Here is a 19,456-nt window from a genome sequence, read left to right as displayed (position 1 = left end):
CCTTTATTTTATTTCTCTAGAAGACTCCCGTCGAGTGAGTGCCACGTCCTTCGTCATCTTCATTGTCTCGCCATGCTCTACCTCTGCCATATTCCCCTGCTCTGGATTCTTCCCCTACATGAGTTCTTCCGTGGCCGGGTACTCCGTCGCCTGGTCAGCGGACTTGCTTTTAGGTTTTCCGACGCCGTGTTCATCGCCGAGGCCGCTCCGTCCGTCCGTGATTCAGCAGACCAGTTCGGTTGGCGCTCTAGCCTCTCCCTCTTCCGCTCCATCAGGTGGGCACAAGGTGCTGCTCTAGATCTCCTCCCGATGGGCCGTGGCATGGATTGGGTCCTCTAACGTCCCAGCCGTGCTGATTCGTCCGCCGTCTTATCTCGAGGGGGGCTTGGGGTGGAGGCGACGCTGTGGCATGGAGGCGGGGCGGCGAGCAGGGAGAGGCAAGGATGGTGATGCTCTCGCCCACCACGGTCCGGCGGCCACCGGTGGTTACGCCCGCCGGGCGTCCATACGTCGGCTCCATGGCTACTTCTGTCCGCCGGCGTGCGTCGGGGTTTGCTAGCAGTTTCGGGCGGTACCAGCAGCGGCGGGGTTCCGGTGAGCACCACAGAAGGACGGGAGAGCTCCTTCCCCTGCTAGCACGTTGAGCAATTGCATGTCCTGGTGAGGATGAAGAGTAAGTCTGTGTCCACAGCCGAGCTTTCGTGATCTCTGATTTCTTTCTAAGTTAATTTCTTCATCCTTGTACTTGCAAATTAGATGTATAATTAAGTTCCTAATTTACTTCGCTACTGGTTATGGACATCTTCTAGGTCAGTCATGGTTAGTGCAAGCTTTGTCAATTGATTGTTGTTCTCTTTCTGTATGTAACGTGTTTACTATTTGGATTTTTTGCGCGTAGTCAACATTCAGAAGACTTCCTAAGAAAGCAATTACTGTTAAATTTAATTGTATTCACTATTTTTGCTCTTCTTTAGACCATCACTGATTGCACAATTGTTTCTCCAGGAAACTGATTAATTTCCCTTTAATTTATGCCTTTTGGTTTTCCTGAATTTATTTTGTTGTTTTGGCCTTACAGCTAGCTGGAGGACTTGGTTTTGGTCTAAGAGGTAGAGCATGAAGGCCACTGCGCAGAAGTTGCGCAACCAAAGTAAGGTAAAGTCTCATGCAAATTGATTTTTCTCTGTAGCATGGTCTAAGTTTACCAAATATGATCTTTCAGTTTGTTATGTAGAAAGTGGGAAGATATATCTTTTTCCTATGTGCTCCTTCAATAGGTTTGCTTACAAGCTTGCATTCTTTTTGTAGGTGGTTTACCAAATAATTGACCTTGCTGATGATTATTTTCTTGAAAGGTGAGCTATGATTGAATCACATGGTGCTCTATCAGATTATAAGGTATAATTAGTTGTCTTTGTTTCCTTCATGTTCATTCAATTGGTTTACTTACAAGCTGCCATTATTTTTTCATCGCATTATAATATATATTATTAGCTATTCTGACTTGTGAGTTCATGTTTGTCGAAGGAAGTTGGATGCAGTGGACTCTAACTTGGCTCATGAGAATCTTACTGATATGCAAATAAACGAGTTATTTTGAATTGAGTGATTGCACAAACTATGTAGGATGTTACAACCAGAAGTAAATAAATTATTTTGAAAAACATGTACTATGTATGATCACAACTCGCCATACAATCATTTCATTGTAAATTATAATGCATGATACAAATGCTACAAAATGACATGTACAGTATTTTTCAGCTGACACTAAATGTTGCAGCCTACGTTGTCTCCAAACTTCCATTTTATCACTCTGACTACATCGATATCTTTGAGTTAGCTTCTCCAATTCAGTTGTTGTGGCTTTCTTTGTCAATAAAAAATGCCTTAATTCTGCGATTAGATGTTTTTGATACATAGGATTGTGAAGTTTTTGTTGGACATTATCTTCTTGTGGTCCATACTGGAAACGATGACGACCGTCTCTGGCTCTTCTGCTTATTTTTTATTGATAATGATCTGATGTTACTTGAGCGCAGTGTCGCGGATTTGGGCGATCGGGATTTTCTTTGTGTGGTGCTGCACTGCGTTGTGACCTGCGTTTTCTTTGGTCGGGGTTTGATTTGGGTCATCATCTTGCCGATTAATTTTCCTCGATCTTTTGCTTTTTTTGCTTCTTTGCTCGGATTATTTGAGTGTTGCTTTTTGATTCTGTAAAAAGATTTTTCCCTTGTGCACGTTGTTGGACTAGGCTGCTACTTTTATGAGTGATCCACATTTTGCTGGCTATCGTCGAGGTGTCTCTCCTTCTGCCTCAAGATGGTCAATTTGCCTTACTGATTCTGAGTTCAGACAGTTATTGTAGAAGATACATGTTTCAGACATAATGTCTAAGATTGCAGATTTGCTTCTCCCCTTGCTGTCAGTTCATCTACCGCAACATCACATTCTGATTCCATGTGGACTTGTTTAAACAAGAATAGCAATGATAGATTTAATTCGCTCCCGACGACGATCAAGAACTCACAATGCTGACAAGATTGTTCTACCATTGTCATATCTAAAGACAGGTACCTAGGCTTCACATTATTCTTCAATAGAATAGCTGGCAGCTTATTCAATCCTGCATCAGCTTTCCTCCCAAGATTCCTTACTTCTTCTTACTGTTGGCAAATTAATTTCCGAGGAAAACAGTGGCCTTCTTTTCCTTATTATGTGAGTCATTGTTCAACGATTTACTCTCCTAAAACAAAGCTAAGTATCATTCCCGAAACAGGGCCAATTGTTCAATTCTGCATTTCCTGTCACCGAAGATAAAGAGTTATTTTGTAAGTGCCAACATCTCCACCAAAGAGAAGCTTTGAAATCATATCATTGTTGTACTGACTTGAAGGACTAGAACCCAGTCAGTAAGTAAGCTACTGAATTTGCTATCCATAGGCAAGGTCCAATGTTATTTTAAGCGGTGTCAAAGACCTCTACCTTTTGAACAAACCGCCATCCCACAAGTGATAAGTGGGAATCAGATCCAAGCTTACACGTCGGTCGGTGAGTAATGAGAGCATACTATATATTGTCTTGCAAAGTGCTTGCAACAGAATTATGCATTTAGAGTTCTTCAGTTGCAGGCTCGAGGTGATGATACCATACATTGTTTTGCATGCCGCAGCATATGTTATTTGTCAAAACGTACTAGAGAAAAACAAGATTGAATTAATAGCTCAATCAGTTTTTAGTTTGCAAGGCTAAACGTAGTGCTCTAAAGTATTCATGAATTTCTGCTAAAAGTCCGTCTCTCTCCATTCTTTTCTGTTTCCATATGTGTGTATGTATCTCTATGCTTGATGGATTCACTTGCACGCAGGTTACAGGGACAATTTACACTAATTAAGTTAAGGATGTCTTGCTTCGAGCCCATCAATGGAAATATTCTATGTGCATCAGCAGTGACGGCTCTGCCTGCTCTGCCCATCAACAGCCATTCAGATTAGAGTCGCAGATGATCTGTCCCCTCTATATGTCCCCTCTATAGTTTAGCTCAAGCCAATGTACAAACCTGCAGAACAGCCCCATCTGTTTCAGGCCAGTGGGAAGATGTATCGGCGCCCTCTAAACCATGTAATATTGTCGTCTGGCCCAGTCCGGTGAACTGGCATATTCTCCGTATAATCCAGTGTGAATGTTGTTATTCACCTAAGTATCCCTGCTTATATTATGCATGCCTCAACTTAATTAGTTCAAGTATATTATGTATGCTTCAACTTATATGCGTCATTTTTGTTGTCACAGGTGTCCAGAGACTCTGATTTTAAAACTGCTGTAATCAAACAGTCTATCGTATGCATAGATTTCTTAAAATTGATCACATATGCCAAAGATGGGCACGGAACCACCGTATTTTGCATGGACCAAAACAGTAATGACCGCATTTTAAATTACCGTAGAAGCCAAAACAGTATTTACTAGCCCATCCATTTTTAAATGAGCCAAAACAGTAACCACCCTATTTTAGGCGCCCATAGGTATTTACTAGCCCATCCATTTTTGTTAATCCGATTTATTATGCATATACAATTTAAGTAGTGTATCATGTTTTTTTTTACCAAAACTTCAATTAGTTGGTCACTCTGTTGGCACGGCGTGCCGCCGTGCCCATCTTTTGCTAGTAACTGTAGAGGAGCTCAGCCCCTCGCTCTGCTAGGAGAGCTGAGAGCTCGAGTGTTCCGGAACGCGCCCGTAATATCCAAAGCTCCGCGTTTTCTAGTTCGCGAAAGGGTCGCTCCGTATTTTGCACATAGAAACAAGTCAGCTTCGCGGACAATCCTTAAGCGGATCCATGGCGGATCGGTCACGTTGGGCTCGTGTAGGGTGAAGGCCAAATGATTTAAGTTAAAACTAGGACAATGCCCGCACGTTACTGTGGTAAAAGAAAATATATTAAGTTTAAAATAGAAAACAAAAAACAGTTGTGAATAAATACACATACTGTTGGAGTATCTGTTGGGCTATCTTCTTGTTCTCTGTTGTGTCCCATCTGGCCCAGCCCAGTCGTGACCTATATAAGTTGCTTCTATCTCTGTAACCCTAAGCTGAGAGAGTTCCTCCCTGCAGCCTCCTTCTACCTCAGGTTAGGCCCTCACCTCTGTCCACATGGTATCAGAGCAAAGGGCAGTGAGGGCAACGACGGGAAGGATTGCCGATCTGGAAGCCTAGTCTGTTGTGGCAGCTAGGAGGAAGAGGAAGAGGAAGAAAGTAGGCTGCTGCGGCGGCTAGGAGGAAGAGGAAGGGAGCAGGCTGCTGCGGCGGCAAGGAGGGGAAGGCAGTGACGAGTAAGAAGGCGAAGAGGGCATCCTGCGGGTAAGCCCTTTGGTGTTTCTGAGAGGTTAGTTTGGTGTCAAGCATGGGGGACAACAGGGATTTGGCTAAGGCTCTGGAGAAGCTGGCAGAACTTATCACTACCAAAGGAGATGGAGGAGGAGGATCTGCTGGAGGGGGAGCAATCGTTCCTCATACCAACATCGGTCAGAAACTTGAGCTGCCAGCGAATGAAATCAAGTTGGAAGGAGTGGCCAACTATCTCCGGTGGTCAAGGAGGGCACTGTTGATTTTGAACTCAAAAGGACTGGATGAACGTGTGAGTGGTGAAGCTGCAGAACCAGCGAACAAGGCCAGTCTGGAATGGAAACAGTGGAATGCCACAAATTCTCTGATTGTGGCATGGTTGCTTAACTCTTTGGTTCCTAACATTGCTGCTTCTGTAGAGGCACTCACAAAAGCTTCAGAGGTATGGGACACCTTATCAAATCTATATTCTGGAAAGGGGAACATTATGTTGATTGCTGAGATTGAGGACAAAGTGCATGACTTGCAACAAGGAAACAAATCTGTGATGGCATATGTGGCTGAGTTGCAGCATCTTTGGGGAGATTTAGATCATGTTGATCCTCTGGAACTTGCCCATGGGGAGTGTGTGAGTGCTGCTGCAAGCTGGATTGAACGTCGGCGAGTCATGAAGTTCTTGAAAGGTCTCAATCAAGATTTTGAGGGGAGAAGGGCTGCTTTACTGCATCAAACCACTACCCCTTCTCTCAAAGAAGCCATTGCAGCTATGTCTAGAGAGGAAGTGCGTCTGAATATGACAAAGGGAAGCGATTCTGTCCCGCATCCGACCTTCTACACTACCGAGAGACAAGAGATGAGAGACTGCTATACTTGTGGACAAAAGGGACACTTGAAGCATCAATGTACCTCCTTTGCTACACCCAGTAGGGGGAGAGGAGGATACACACATGGCAGAGGAAGCTACAGAGGAAGAGGTGATGGCAGAGGTGGTGGACAGCCATATGGACAGCAGTATGGAAGAGGTGGTGGACAGCAGTATGGCAGAGGTGGTGGACAGCCATATGGACATCAGTATGGCAGAGGTGGTGGACAACCATATGGACAACAATATGGCAGGGGTGGTGGACAGCAGCACGCTATATCACCCAAGGCACATATGGCAGCAGCTTCAGAGCTAACTACCAGTACCTCTCAGGGACAATCAAAGGAAGAAGGACAGAATGAAGCAACCTTTGGGAACTTTGCTCACTATGTCTACAAAGATGAAGGTAATATTGATCGAGTTTCTATAGCCACTCATAATGCTAATTCAGATTGGATTCTTGATTCTGGAGCATCCAAACATGTTACTGGGAATATTACTGAGTTTGACTCTTATACTAAGTATCCTCCAACACATAGAGGCACTATCCAAACAGCAGATGGCACAGCACAATCTATAAAAGGGGAGGGGTCGGTGCAATGTACACCCAACATAAAATTGTCATCAGTTCTACATGTTCCTGCTTTTCCAGTAAATCTGCTATCTCTAAGTGCCCTGATTGATCAGCAGGACTACCGTATAATAGTTGACAGATATATGTGTTTAATTCAGGAAAGGGAGAGCAGCAGGAAGATTGGGACTGCAACCAGGCATAGGGGTCTTTGGCACATAGATCGTGACAAGATGGGGCATGATGCTAGTTCTGTGTTTGCTGCGATTGTTGGAGGAAAGGAGAGTATGGCCCTAGTTCATCATTGTCGAATGGGCCACATGGCATTTGATAAAATGTTTCGAGTTTTTCCTGATGTAATGAATGGAGTGGACAAAACCAAATTATGTTGTGATGCCTGCGAATATGCTAAGCATACGAGAACCTCTTATGTTAGTAGAGGGATCAGAAGTGTATCCCCATTTGTGTTAGTGCACTCTGATGTATGGACGTGTCCTGTTGTGTCAGTAAGTGGCATGAAGTACTTTGTGACTTTTATTGACTGCTATTCCAGAATGACTTGGATTTATCTTATGCGTCACAAAGATGAAGTGTTCACTTGCTTTCAGAGTTTTTGTGCCTATGTGAAGAACCAATTTAATGTTCAGGTGCAAGTGATCAGAACTGATAATGGTACTGAATATATCAACAAACCTTTTGCTGATTTCTTATCTTCGCAAGGTATACTGCACCAGACTTCATGTCCTGACACTCCTCCTCAGAATGGAGTTGCTGAGCGGAAGAATAGGCACATTCTTGAAGTGGCTCGATCTCTTATGTTTACCATGAATGTTCCCAAATTCTTATGGAGTGAGGCAGTTATGACTGCTACGTATTTGATCAACAGAATGCCCTCAAAGATTCTAGGTATGCAGTCTCCTTGCCAACTCCTTCTAAATAACAATGATTTTGTTGTACCACCCAAACTCTTTGGCTGTACATGTTTTGTAAGGGATCACAGACCGTCTGTTGGCAAGCTAGATCATCGGGCTATCAAATGTATCTTTATTGGCTATTCATCCAGACAGAAGGGTTACAAGTGTTGGAGTCCCACTGACAGGAGGACATTTGTAAGCATGGATGTTACGTTTCGCGAGTCAGAACCATTTTATGACGGTGAGAGCGATCTTAGTGGCTTGTTCTAGGGGCTTGACCATCTTGGTGATGCTCAAGAGGGGGAGCAACAGCAAGGTGGTGACCAAGAGCAGCAAGATGGTGACCAACAGCAACATCAACAAATTCCTATTGTAGCGGAGATTCCTGCAATTCCTGGTACACCTACACCACCTAGACCCGTACCACCACAAAGATGGCTGCAGAATCCACTTGTGTACTCTAGAAGACAAGTACAAAGGGAGCAAGTAGATGCTGTGGAGGAGCAACAAGACCAGGGGCAGGGGGAGCAACCTATTGGACCTGACAATCAAGAAAGCACAAGTGTAGATTCTGCTGAGGAGAATCAATCTCAGACTGAGTCCAATAATAGCCTAGACTTGCCAATTGCAATAAGAAAAGGGGTAAGAAAAGTTGGGCCCCCAAAGCGACTGAGTTATGATGACTATGACGTAGGAAACTATATTTCTTACGAGGCATTGTCACCCTCTTTTCGGGCTTTTGTTGCTTCACTTCAAACTGTATCTGTTCCTAAGGATTGGAAGGCAGCCAGGTTGGACCCGAGATGGTGCAATGCTATGATGGAAGAATTGGAGGCCTTGAAGAAAAATAAAACATGGGAGTTGACAGATCTCCCTAAAGGAAAGAATACAGTAGGTTGTAAGTGGATCTATTCTGTAAAACAAAATGCAGAAGGAAAAGTGGAGAGATATAAGGCAAGACTTGTGGCAAGAGGATATAGTCAGACTTATGGCATTGACTATGATGAGACGTTTGCACCAGTGGCAAAAATGAGCACTGTCAGAATATTGATCTCTTGTGCAGCAAATTTCGGATGGCCCTTGCATCAACTTGATGTCAAAAATGCATTTCTGCATGGTGATCTTCAAGAGGAGGTGTATATGGAGATGCCACCAGGATTTGTCAGACCTGAAACTAAAGGGAAGGTATGTAGACTGAAGAAATCTCTATATGGTCTCAAACAATCTCCACGGGCCTGGTTTGATAGGTTTAGACAAGTGGTGTGTGGCATGGGATATGGTCAATGCAATGGAGACCATACCTTATTTTACAGACATTCTGAGCAGAAAATCACTATCCTTGCTGTGTATGTTGATGATATTATTATCACGGGAGATGATGATGTTGAAATCGCAAAACTGAAAGGATGCTTGAGTCAAGCCTTTGAGGTGAAAGATTTGGGAAAACTTAAATACTTCCTTGGAATAGAAGTTGCAAGATCGTCAAAAGGGATAGTACTATCTCAAAGAAAGTATACATTGGATCTCTTAGATGATATGGGCATGCTAGGGTGCCGAGTGGCTTCAACCCCTATTGACCAAAATAATAAAATCACAGCAGAGTCTGGAGAACCCATAGACAAGGAGAAATATCAAAGACTTGTTGGAAGACTAATATACTTATGCCACACAAGACCAGATATATCATTTGCAGTGAGTGTAGTGAGTCGCTATATGCATGATCCGAGGGATGGACACTTGGAAGCAGCTCAAAGAATCTTGAGATACTTGAAAGGCACTCCGGGAAAAGGATTGTGGTTTAAAAGTAATGGACACCTAAATGTAGATGGATATTGTGATGCAGATTGGGCTAGCTGCCTAGATGATCGAAGATCCACCTCAGGGTATTGTGTTTTTGTTGGAGGAAATTTGGTGTCATGGAGAAGTAAGAAACAATCTGTTGTCTCGAAATCAACAGCCGAAGCAGAGTACAGAGCTATGTCACAAGGCCTGAGTGAAATGTTGTGGGTACGAAACCTTCTAAGAGAGCTGAAAATTTTAAGGCAAGGAAGCTTGAAAGTGTGGTGTGATAATATGTCTGCCATAAACATAGCAAACAACCCTGTCCAGCATGAGCGCACCAAACATGTGGAGATAGACAGATTTTTCATTAAAGAAAAGATTGATGCAGGGATTATCTCATTGGCTTATGTGAGATCAAGACAACAAGTGGCAGACTGTTTAACAAAAGGACTAGGATCAAAGGAGTGTAATCTTGCCTGTGACAAGATGGGGATGATTGACATTTATCACCCATCTTGAGGGGGAGTGTTGGAGTATCTGTTGGGCTATCTTCTTGTTCTCTGTTGTGTCCCATCTGGCCCAGCCCAGTCGTGACCTATATAAGTTGCTTCTATCTCTGTAACCCTAAGCTGAGAGAGTTCCTCCCTGCAGCCTCCTTCTACCTCAGGTTAGGCCCTCACCTCTGTCCACACATACATAAACAATGCAATATTTTACCTTCCGGGAGATAGTCATATGTTAAAGAATTATTATATGTCTATCATCTTTCGCTGAAACTGGAGATAAGGCCAACTTCTATGATGATGGAGGCAATGGTTCTTCATTCATCAATTCTGAACTAACAGAGTCAGAACGTTCCGAAACGATAGATACGGTGGAGATGGTAAGAGATGACAATGGATAATCTAAAACACATGTTTTAGAACTTTGTCTTTTAATAGGTCTATTATCAAAATCATCAACAATGGTTGATTCAACGTTGAATTCAAATTCCTGAAATAACAGAAAAGTTGTTTTTTTTGTAATTAATGAGTTTTGAGCACAATCACATAATTCATCTATTATAGCACTACAACACATATTCTGCTTCCAATCTAGACTACGTGTACATCTCATCTATTTTGATACTTACAGGACGGTGAAAGATGATAACAATTTGAAGGAGATGGAATGAATAACTATGGTCAGAACTGATTGGCCTAGAGAGCTAAGCTAGGACGTATGGTGTATGCCAAGCTAGGACGTATAACAGGCACGCGCCCGCACCACGGTCTTCACTTGCGCCTGCCGCGCTTCTTCTCGCCGTTCGCGGAGGTATCGGCGCCGGCGCCACCGCCAGCGCCCTGCTGGAGGAGGTCCACGAGGCAGGGCTGCTTGCAGTTGATGCAGGTGGGGAAGTCCTTCTCCACCATGCAGTACACGAGGCACCGCGTGCAGGCCCCGATCACCATCGGCTACTTGCTTCCGGGGTTGCCATCCGACGACACGCAGGAGCTCGGCGAGGACGACCCGCTGTCGTCGTGTCCGTGGCCGCCGTCCACATCCATCATCACCGGCGGCGACAGGTTCAGTTGCAGCTCCAGCATCGCGCCGCCTTTGCCATTGCCGCCGTTCATGGCTCGCACACAACCAACCACTACGGGAACCAGCGGAGGGGCCGACGGCCGGCGGCCGTCGGCACAGCATCATCTGCCGTCGGCCCACGTCTGTGCCGACGGCCGCCGTCGGCACACCGCCGTCGGCACAGTATCGCCTCGGCACAGACTGGCTCGCCGTCGGCCCAGCCTTTGCCGTCGGCACAGACTCCAGCCCGACGGTCAAACGACGCCGTCGGCACGAGTCGCCGTCGGCACGGTCAACGTGGGGCCCGCGGAGCGTCTAACGGCCGTTAGGTCAAGGGAGGTACCTGTGCCGACGGCCAAGCCGTCGGCCCTAGACACTGCCATCGGAGGACCAGAGGCTGCCACGCGTCCACGCCCTGCTGCTGTGCCGACGGCCAAGCCGTCGGCCGGCCCGTATGCTGCCATCGGAGGACCAGAGGCTGCCACGCGTCCACGCCCCTGATCCTGTGCCGACGGCCAAGCCGTCGGCCCAGGTCCTTCGGCCCAGACGCGCTGCCGCCCGCTCCGCGCTGCCGCTGGGCGCACCCTTCCTGTGCCGACGGCATAGCCGTCGGCACAGCCCCTGCCATTTGGCACGTCCAGGGGGCTGTGCCGACGGCTATGCCGTCGGCACAGACCATACCATTTGGTTTCCCGCTGCATTTCCTGGCCCAGCACAGCACGCACAGCATATATAGCAGTAATATACATTCAAATGCATCACAAATGTTGCACAGCACATAATCATCATCAAATGTAGCAACAACATCATCGTGATACAAATATGTGTCATGTAGCACACACAATCATCATACATCGTCGACACATGGCACACACGATCGACGCACACCCGCTAGACACCTAGCTAAGGGAAACTAAGATCAGGGGGTCCGACTCGTAAATTCAGGCGTCCGGCCTTTGTCGAGGTAGACCGAAGTAGAACCATGGCCTGAACCATCGCCAGCAGGTGAAAACCCTGAAGCACCGGGAGAATGGCGGCCGGGGTGCATCGGTGTGCCCTCGCGCGACGAACCAGGAGAGGGTCGGTTCCGCGAGGAAGGGGATTTGCTCACCTCTGTAGCGGAGCGGAGAGCGGAGCCGCGGAGTCGCCCGCCCGATCGATCGAAGGTGGGGGAGAGGTAGCACCAGGGGGAAGCCGGGGCCGGGGCTAATTCGCCATGGGGGGGAAGGACGGAAGGCGGCCGGCGGAGCAGGGGAGGAGGAGGCGGCGACGGTGAGGTGGAGGCGACGGCGGGGTTGGCGCAGGCGGCGGCGGCGGGCGGGGTTGGTGGAGGCGGCGGCGGCGGGCGGGGTTGGTGGAGGCGGCGGCGGCGGGCGGGGTCGGTGGAGGCGGCGGCGGCGGCGGGCGGGGTTGGCGGCGGCGGCGGGCGGCGCGCGAGGTTGGCGGCGGCGGCGGGCGCGGGTTGGAGGAGGCAGTGGCGGCGCGGGTTGGAGGAGGCAGTGGCGTGCGGGGTCGGTCGGAACGGCACTTAACTAACCCTGGCTGTGCCGACGGCTAGGCCGTCGGCACACTTTTTTTTTTCTTTTTATTTCTATTTCTATTTTTGTTTTTTCTTTTTCTTTTTTCCTTTTTATTTCTTTATTTACTTTTGTAGTGGTTGCTAGGAGCTGAGCGCGCGGGGTGGAGGAGCTGAGGGTGGCGACACATAAAATGACTCCGACACATAAAATGACGCCACACATAAAACGGGGCCGCCGGGACATGCGGTATCCCAGTTCCGTCTTTTGCAGTGGTTACTAGGACACATAAAATGACGCCACGCGGCTCCGCTCGATTTTTTGGCTCCGTTTGCTTTGCCAACTGCGCAAAACGGGGCCGCCGGGACATGCGGTATGGCCGTACCGGGCGCGCGGTTGCACCCGTCCGCCAACGCGCGAAACGGAAAACATTTAGCACATAAAATGACGCGTCCTAGACCTAAAACCATTTTTCCCTCCATTTATTGAGCGAAGGAAAGTGTCGCCCCAGTTCAAATCCGGCCAGTTTCCAGCGGATTCGGCGGGGCACCGCAGGAAGCGGGTGGGATTCCCAGATGGCTTCCGCGCGCATATGGCATGTGATAGGTGGTGCGTAGGAGGTATCCTACCGCTGCGCGGAGGTCCCGCGCGATACTGAAATGCGCACCATGTAGCTGCTTCACAAAAAAAAGCCCTTCCGGCACCCCGAAAATGGAAAAACCGTCGCCCGTGGTTCGGATTGGAAATCCGCGACCGGGGCCTTGCTTCCCATCCTAGGGCCCACGCACGTGCCAAATATGGCCTCGTTCCGACAAACTATGTGGTGAAACGGGCCGTTTCCTACTCATTTCCCCTAAAAGCCATAGAACTCCGGACGAGATAGCCCTGTTCGTGAAGGGTTCTCCAAGATAATTGCCGTATCCCAGTTCCGTCTTTTGCAGTGGTTACTAGGACACATAAAATGACGCCACGCGGCTCCGCTCGATTTTTTGGCTCCGTTTGCTTTGCCAACTGCGCAAAACGGGGCCGCCGGACATGCGGTATGGCCGCACCGGCGCGCGGTTGCACCCGTCCGCCAACGCGCGAAACGGAAAACATTTAGCACATAAAATGACGCGTCCTAGACCTAAAACCATTTTTCCATCCCTTTATTGAGCGTTGGACAGTGTCGCACCTTTTCAAATCCGGCCAGTTTCCAGCGGATTCGGCGGGGCACCGCAGGAAGCGGGTGGGATTCCCAGATGGCTTCCGCGCGCATATGGCATGTGATAGGTGGTGCGTAGGAGGTATCCTACCGCTGCGCGGAGGTCCCGCGCGATACTGAAATGCGCACCATGTAGCTGCTTCACAAAAAAAGCCCTTCCTAAGCACCCCGAAAATGGAAAAACCGTCGCCTCGTGGTTCGGATTGGAAATCCGCGACCGGGGCCTTGCTTCCCATCCTAGGGCCCACGCACGTGCCAAATATGGCCTCGTTCGACAAACTATGTGGTGAAACGGGCCGTTTCCTACTCATTTCCCTAAAAGCCATAGAACTCCGGACGAGATAGCCCTGTTCGTGAAGGGTTCTCCAAGATAATTGCCGTATCCCGGTCCGTCTTTTGCAGGTGGTTACTAGGACACATAAAATGACGCCACGCGGCTCCGCTCGATTTTTTGGCTCCGTTTGCTTTGCCAACTGCGCAAAACGGGGCCGCCGGGACATGCGGTATGGCCGTACCGGGCGCGCGGTTGCACCCGTCCGCCAACGCGCGAAACGGAAAACATTTAGCACATAAAATGACGCGTCCTAGACCTAAAACCATTTTTCCCTCCATTTATTGAGCAAAGGAAAGTGTCGCCCCAGTTCAAATCCGGCCAGTTTCCAGCGGATTCGGCGGGGCACCGCAGGAAGCGGGTGGGATTCCCAGATGGCTTCCGCGCGCATATGGCATGTGATAGGTGGTGCGTAGGAGGTATCCTACCGCTGCGCGGAGGTCCCGCGCGATACTGAAATGCGCACCATGTAGCTGCTTCACAAAAAAAAGCCCTTCCGGCACCCCGAAAATGGAAAAACCGTCGCCAGTGGTTCGGATTGGAAATCCGCGACCGGGGCCTTGCTTCCCATCCTAGGGCCCACGCACGTGCCAAATATGGCCTCGTTCCGACAAACTATGTGGTGAAACGGGCCGTTTCCTACTCATTTCCCCTAAAAGCCATAGAACTCCGGACGAGATAGCCCTGTTCGTGAAGGGTTCTCCAAGATAATTGCCGTATCCCAGTTCCGTCTTTTGCAGTGGTTACTAGGACACATAAAATGACGCCACGCGGCTCCGCTCGATTTTTTGGCTCCGTTTGCTTTGCCAACTGCGCAAAACGGGGCCGCCGGGACATGCGGTATGGCCGTACGGGGCGCGCGGTTGCACCCGTCCGCCAACGCGCGAAACGGAAAACATTTAGCACATAAAATGACGCGTCCTAGACCTAAAACCATTTTTCCCTCCATTTATTGAGCGAAGGAAAGTGTCGCCCCAGTTCAAATCCGGCCAGTTTCCAGCGGATTCGGCGGGACACCGCAGGAAGCGGGTGGGATTCCCAGATGGCTTCCGCGCGCATATGGCATGTGATAGGTGGTGCGTAGGAGGTATCCTACCGCTGCGCGGAGGTCCCGCGCGATACTGAAATGCGCACCATGTAGCTGCTTCACAAAAAAAAGCCCTTCCGGCACCCCGAAAATGGAAAAACCGTCGCCCGTGGTTCGGATTGGAAATCCGCGACCGGGGCCTTGCTTCCCATCCTAGGGCCCACGCACGTGCCAAATATGGCCTCGTTCCGACAAACTATGTGGTGAAACGGGCCGTTTCCTACTCATTTCCCCTAAAAGCCATAGAACTCCGGACGAGATAGCCCTGTTCGTGAAGGGTTCTCCAAGATAATTGCCGTATCCCAGTTCCGTCTTTTGCAGTGGTTACTAGGACACATAAAATGACGCCACGCGGCTCCGCTCGATTTTTTGGCTCCGTTTGCTTTGCCAACTGCGCAAAACGGGGCCGCCGGGACATGCGGTATGGCCGTACCGGGCGCGCGGTTGCACCCGTCCGCCAACGCGCGAAACGGAAAACATTTAGCACATAAAATGACGCGTCCTAGACCTAAAACCATTTTTCCCTCCATTTATTGAGCAAAGGAAAGTGTCGCCCCAGTTCAAATCCGGCCAGTTTCCAGCGGATTCGGCGGGGCACCGCAGGAAGCGGGTGGGATTCCCAGATGGCTTCCGCGCTCATATGGCATGTGATAGGTGGTGCGTAGGAGGTATCCTACCGCTGCGCGGAGGTCCCGCGCGATACTGAAATGCGCACCATGTAGCTGCTTCACAAAAAGCCCTTCCGGCACCCCGAAAATGGAAAAACCGTCGCCAGTGGTTCGGATTGGAAATCCGCGACCGGGGCCTTGCTTCCCATCCTAGGGCCCACGCACGTGCCAAATATGGCCTCGTTCCGACAAACTATGTGGTGAAACGGGCCGTTTCCTACTCATTTCCCCTAAAAGCCACAGATCTACCCCTATAGCTTTCTCCGTGTGACGGTGTAACAATGGATTTTTTTATTTGCTTTGGTTTGTTTAGGACATATGTACATGGGAAACCATAGGTTGGGCTTACTTTACCATAAAATAGGCTCCATTTTAGCCGTACCAGGAGTTTGCACATACAGATCCTGGATTTTCACCAAGTGCTGGCCCATGTCTGCGAAAATCGTCAAGGCCGGGTACATGCAAGGTTAGCCAAACCCTACATCACACTTGTGCACATATGCTAGGGACATATGCAAGTTTTTAAGCGGTTCCGACGCTCCGCTGATCTGTATCTTCGGAAACCCTAGGGCGGGGACCCCGCAGATCTACCCCTATAGCTTTCTCCGTGTGACGGTGTAACAATGGATTTTTTTATTTGCTTTGGTTTGTTTAGGACATATGTACATGGGAAACCATAGGTTGGGCTTACCAGGAGTTTCCACATACAGATCCTGGATTTTACCCCTATAGTCTATAATCTGCCTGAGTTTTGGGACCATTCCCACCCTCCGATGCTCGATTTCTGACGACACACAATAATGATACACTTAAGAACTTGAGACCCACACACGTAACTAGACCCACACACAAACCAAAAGACTTAAAGAACTAGACCACACACAAACCAAAGCACTTAAAGAACTACACCCACACACGAAGCAAAGCACTTAAAAACTACACTACTAACACACAAACCAAAACACTTAAAAAACTAAACCCACACACGAACAAAGCACTTAACACTGGGTCGACACATGACCCGTTAGACACATGGACTCGACACACACACATACTAATCAGTTCTCGAAATCTTCGTCCTCGCTAGGGGTGTCCTCTGAAGCGGTACTTGAGAGGTACGAAAACCACCGTTCATCATTTTCCCCCCATGTCGACGCCTCTCCTTTGGCGTACTCCGCGTCATATTCGGCCCTCCTCCGCCGCTTTCCCGCCCTCCTCTCTCTCCTGTACGCCTGCTTCTCCTTCCAGAATGCGCGCGTGGCCGCGACGTCTCCGGGATGGTCTCTGCGCCACTGTGCCATGAACTGCTCGTCCGCCTCGGTGGTATCAATCCGCCGCTGGCCATCTCTGAACCGCTGCGCTTCACCCTCTGAGCGAAGTAGCGGCTCAGTAGAGAGACTCTCGGCTTCCGCCAGAGACCTGACCTCCGGGAAGTTCAATTCGTGGCGCGACCGGCCAAACCTCCAAGCCGCAACGTCGTATGCGCGGGCAGCAGCCTCCTTCGTGTAGAAGGTGCCGAGCCACACACGCACACCACCGGCGGAGATTTCGGACGCGAAATGGCCCGCAGCCCGCTGGCGAACGCCGATGAAGCCCGTGTTGCTACGGCGACGAGGAGCCATCTCGACGGCAGCTGAGCTCAGAGGATTCTGTGGTGTTTTTTGGATGAGAGAGTTGATGAGGAGAGAAATGTTGCTGCTGATGTTAGTGTTGAGAAGACATGGCTATATATAGGACGACGAGGGCTGAAACGGCGGGAATAATTGGCGGGAGAGAATGGGCGCGAGAAGAATGGCGGGAGGGAAGGAGGGGGAAAAATGGCGGGAACCTGTGCCGACGGCCTGGCCGTCGGCCTACATAGGAAGTGGCGCGAAAAAATGGCGCGAATAAGGGCGGGAAGAAGGAAAATTTGGCGGGGAAGCTGTGCCGACGGCCTGGCCGTCGGCCCACTTCACGCCGTTTGCCACCTGCTGACGCCGTTGTCGGTGGCTGTCTGTGGCCCCACCATATGACCATGTGCCGACGGCTAGGCTACGTGCCGTCGGCACAGACAGTGTTTGTGCCGACGGCCAAAGTGTGCCGACGGCGGCCGTCGGTCCTGGTGGTTCTGTGCCGACGGCCAGGCTGTGCCGACGGCTACTTTGCTGGGCTGACGGCGAGCGAGGCTGTGCCGACGGCGGCCGTCGGCACAGATTCTGGCCGTCGGCACGTCGGCGGGTTCCCGTAGTGAACACCTGCACAAACAAGAGCATATTAGTACAGGATGTAGCAAACATTAGAAGTACAAGATATGTATCAGGAAGAAAGAACACGGAGCGGAGCAGAGTTGCTACCTGAACCTTGTGAAGAGGAGCCGCAGGGCGTCGCCCGTGGCTCCCGCGGAACACAGAGAGCGACAGAGCACAACGCCCAGTTTGGGGAGCTCGGTCCGAGGGGCCGACGCCCGCGGCACCCGGGGGTGGTCTCCTGCTTCGACGCCGCCCTCGCCGCACGCCTCGGGAGCCTGCTGCCCTTGCCATCCTCCCCGCTCGTGGCGCTGTCACGTCTGGCCGACCTCCTTGCGGCCACGCTCGGGGACGTCGCGCCCGCGCTCTCCTCCGCCGTCGGCCAGGGGGGCCTCGCATCTGCCGTCGTCGCCGCCCACCTCGATGCGGGCGTCGCGCTCCTCGACGCCTGCAACGCCATCGCCGCCCGCATCGACCTCCTGCGCCGCCGCAGCCTCCTCTCCCGCCTCGCGCTCCACCTCCTGTCATCGGGCTGCAGCTCCCCGTCGACTGTCCAGCGCGCGCGCGCCGCGCTCGCCGACCACGGCGGACGGGGCGCCGGGGATTCCTCGCCGCCCGTGTCACTCCCGTGCGTGCTGTTCGTCAGCCCGCTCCGTGGGCAGGTAGGTGGCTCGCCGGCGCCTCCCGCGTCCTCCTCGCCGTCAACGCGGTCTTCTCGCTCGCCGCGACGGCCGCGGCCACCATCCTCGGCGGCGGGAAGCTCAATTCCGGCTCCTTCCCCCTCCTCGTCTCCGGCGACCTCTCGTGGGCGGAGCCCCTCAACGCGCTTGCCAGCCAGCTCGCCGTCCTCGCCGACGCCAACACCAGCGAGGTGGACGCCGTGGACGATTCCGGCTCCTTCCCCCTCCTCGTCTCCGGTGACCTCCCGTGGGCGGAGCCCCTCAACGTGCTCGCTAGCCAGCTCGCGGCGCTCTTCGAAGGCAGCACTGAAGCCCAAGACGCTGGGGACGACGAGGCGGTGCGCGCCGCGGCGCGGGAGGTGGAGAAGTGGACGGAGGAGCTGGCTGCGCTGCTGGACCGTCTGCCCGACGCCGTCAACGGCGTGTTCCGCGCGGCGCTGCACCTCCATGCTGTCGAGCTGGCCAGCTTCGCCGTGGGACCTGGCGAGCTGGGCATTACCAGTAGCTCCGTCTGCTGCAGCCTCACGGACTACCGTGTTGACCAAAAGAAGAAACAAAACGAACCGGTACATGGCACTTTGCCCGTAATATGGAATTTGGTGGGAGGGTAAATTTGACTGAACATTTGACCAACTTGGCTTCGAGGGAAGTTGGAGATACTCAGACGACATCGTATGAAGAAGTTGGTCGGAATATCCCCAAGATAGCCTTATTTGAAAAAGTGCCAAACACGAAAGTTGTTCATATCTTCGAAAGGTACAACTTTTTTTGAAGTTATCTGAATTCGATTTACTATGCGGTCCACAGAGACCTGATAAGATCCTAGTAATTATCCGCCTGATGGATCCAACCTGAAATTGAAGATGGGCTCGATACGCATCAATACAGTGCTGGATGAGATAATGCTCAACACCGAAGTTAATCATATCATCAATATGTACAATTTTGATGTTGAGTCCATCTGGATCTGACGTACCTTTCGAGTTGGAGAGATTTTGTAGGATCCAGATAACATTCTGCCTGGTAGTTTCGATCTGAAGTTAAAGATGAACCCGAAGATGCATCAAGATGGCCTTAGATGAAAAGTGATAAACATGAGAATTACTCGTCTCTTTGAGATATACAAATTTGTTGTTTGGAGTATCCAGCCGCCTCATATATATGTAAGAGATGACGGTCAATTTAAGTTAAGCAAACAATCGTTAAA

The 19,456-nt window shown here is 50.3% G+C and overlaps 1 protein-coding gene, 1 long non-coding RNA gene and 1 pseudogene across 2 annotated transcripts; all 3 read left to right on the top strand.

Annotated features, from left to right (window-relative positions):
* Positions 1 to 30: 30 nt before the first annotated feature.
* On the top strand, positions 31 to 3,701 carry LOC127341799 (uncharacterized). The gene is made up of 3 exons (XR_007875915.1): positions 31 to 673; positions 1,079 to 1,155; positions 1,309 to 3,701. It is a non-coding gene; the product is annotated as an uncharacterized lncRNA (long non-coding RNA).
* A 791-nt stretch (positions 3,702 to 4,492) lies between these two features.
* On the top strand, positions 4,493 to 6,575 carry LOC127341800 (uncharacterized). Its single transcript, XM_051367727.2, has 2 exons — positions 4,493 to 6,113; positions 6,440 to 6,575. Exons 1-2 carry the CDS (start codon positions 4,904 to 4,906, stop codon positions 6,481 to 6,483), a joined length of 1,254 nt encoding a protein of 417 aa, XP_051223687.1. The 5' UTR covers positions 4,493 to 4,903; the 3' UTR covers positions 6,484 to 6,575.
* An 11,059-nt stretch (positions 6,576 to 17,634) lies between these two features.
* LOC127339448 (uncharacterized) lies at positions 17,635 to 18,860 on the top strand (annotated as a pseudogene).
* The last annotated feature ends 596 nt before the right edge of the window (positions 18,861 to 19,456 follow it).

The sequence above is a fragment of the Lolium perenne genome, chromosome 3, assembly GCF_019359855.2.
Source record: "Lolium perenne isolate Kyuss_39 chromosome 3, Kyuss_2.0, whole genome shotgun sequence".
In the NCBI taxonomy this organism is placed as follows: Eukaryota; Viridiplantae; Streptophyta; class Magnoliopsida; order Poales; family Poaceae; genus Lolium; species Lolium perenne.
This window is presented reverse-complemented; position numbering and strand designations above follow the sequence as displayed.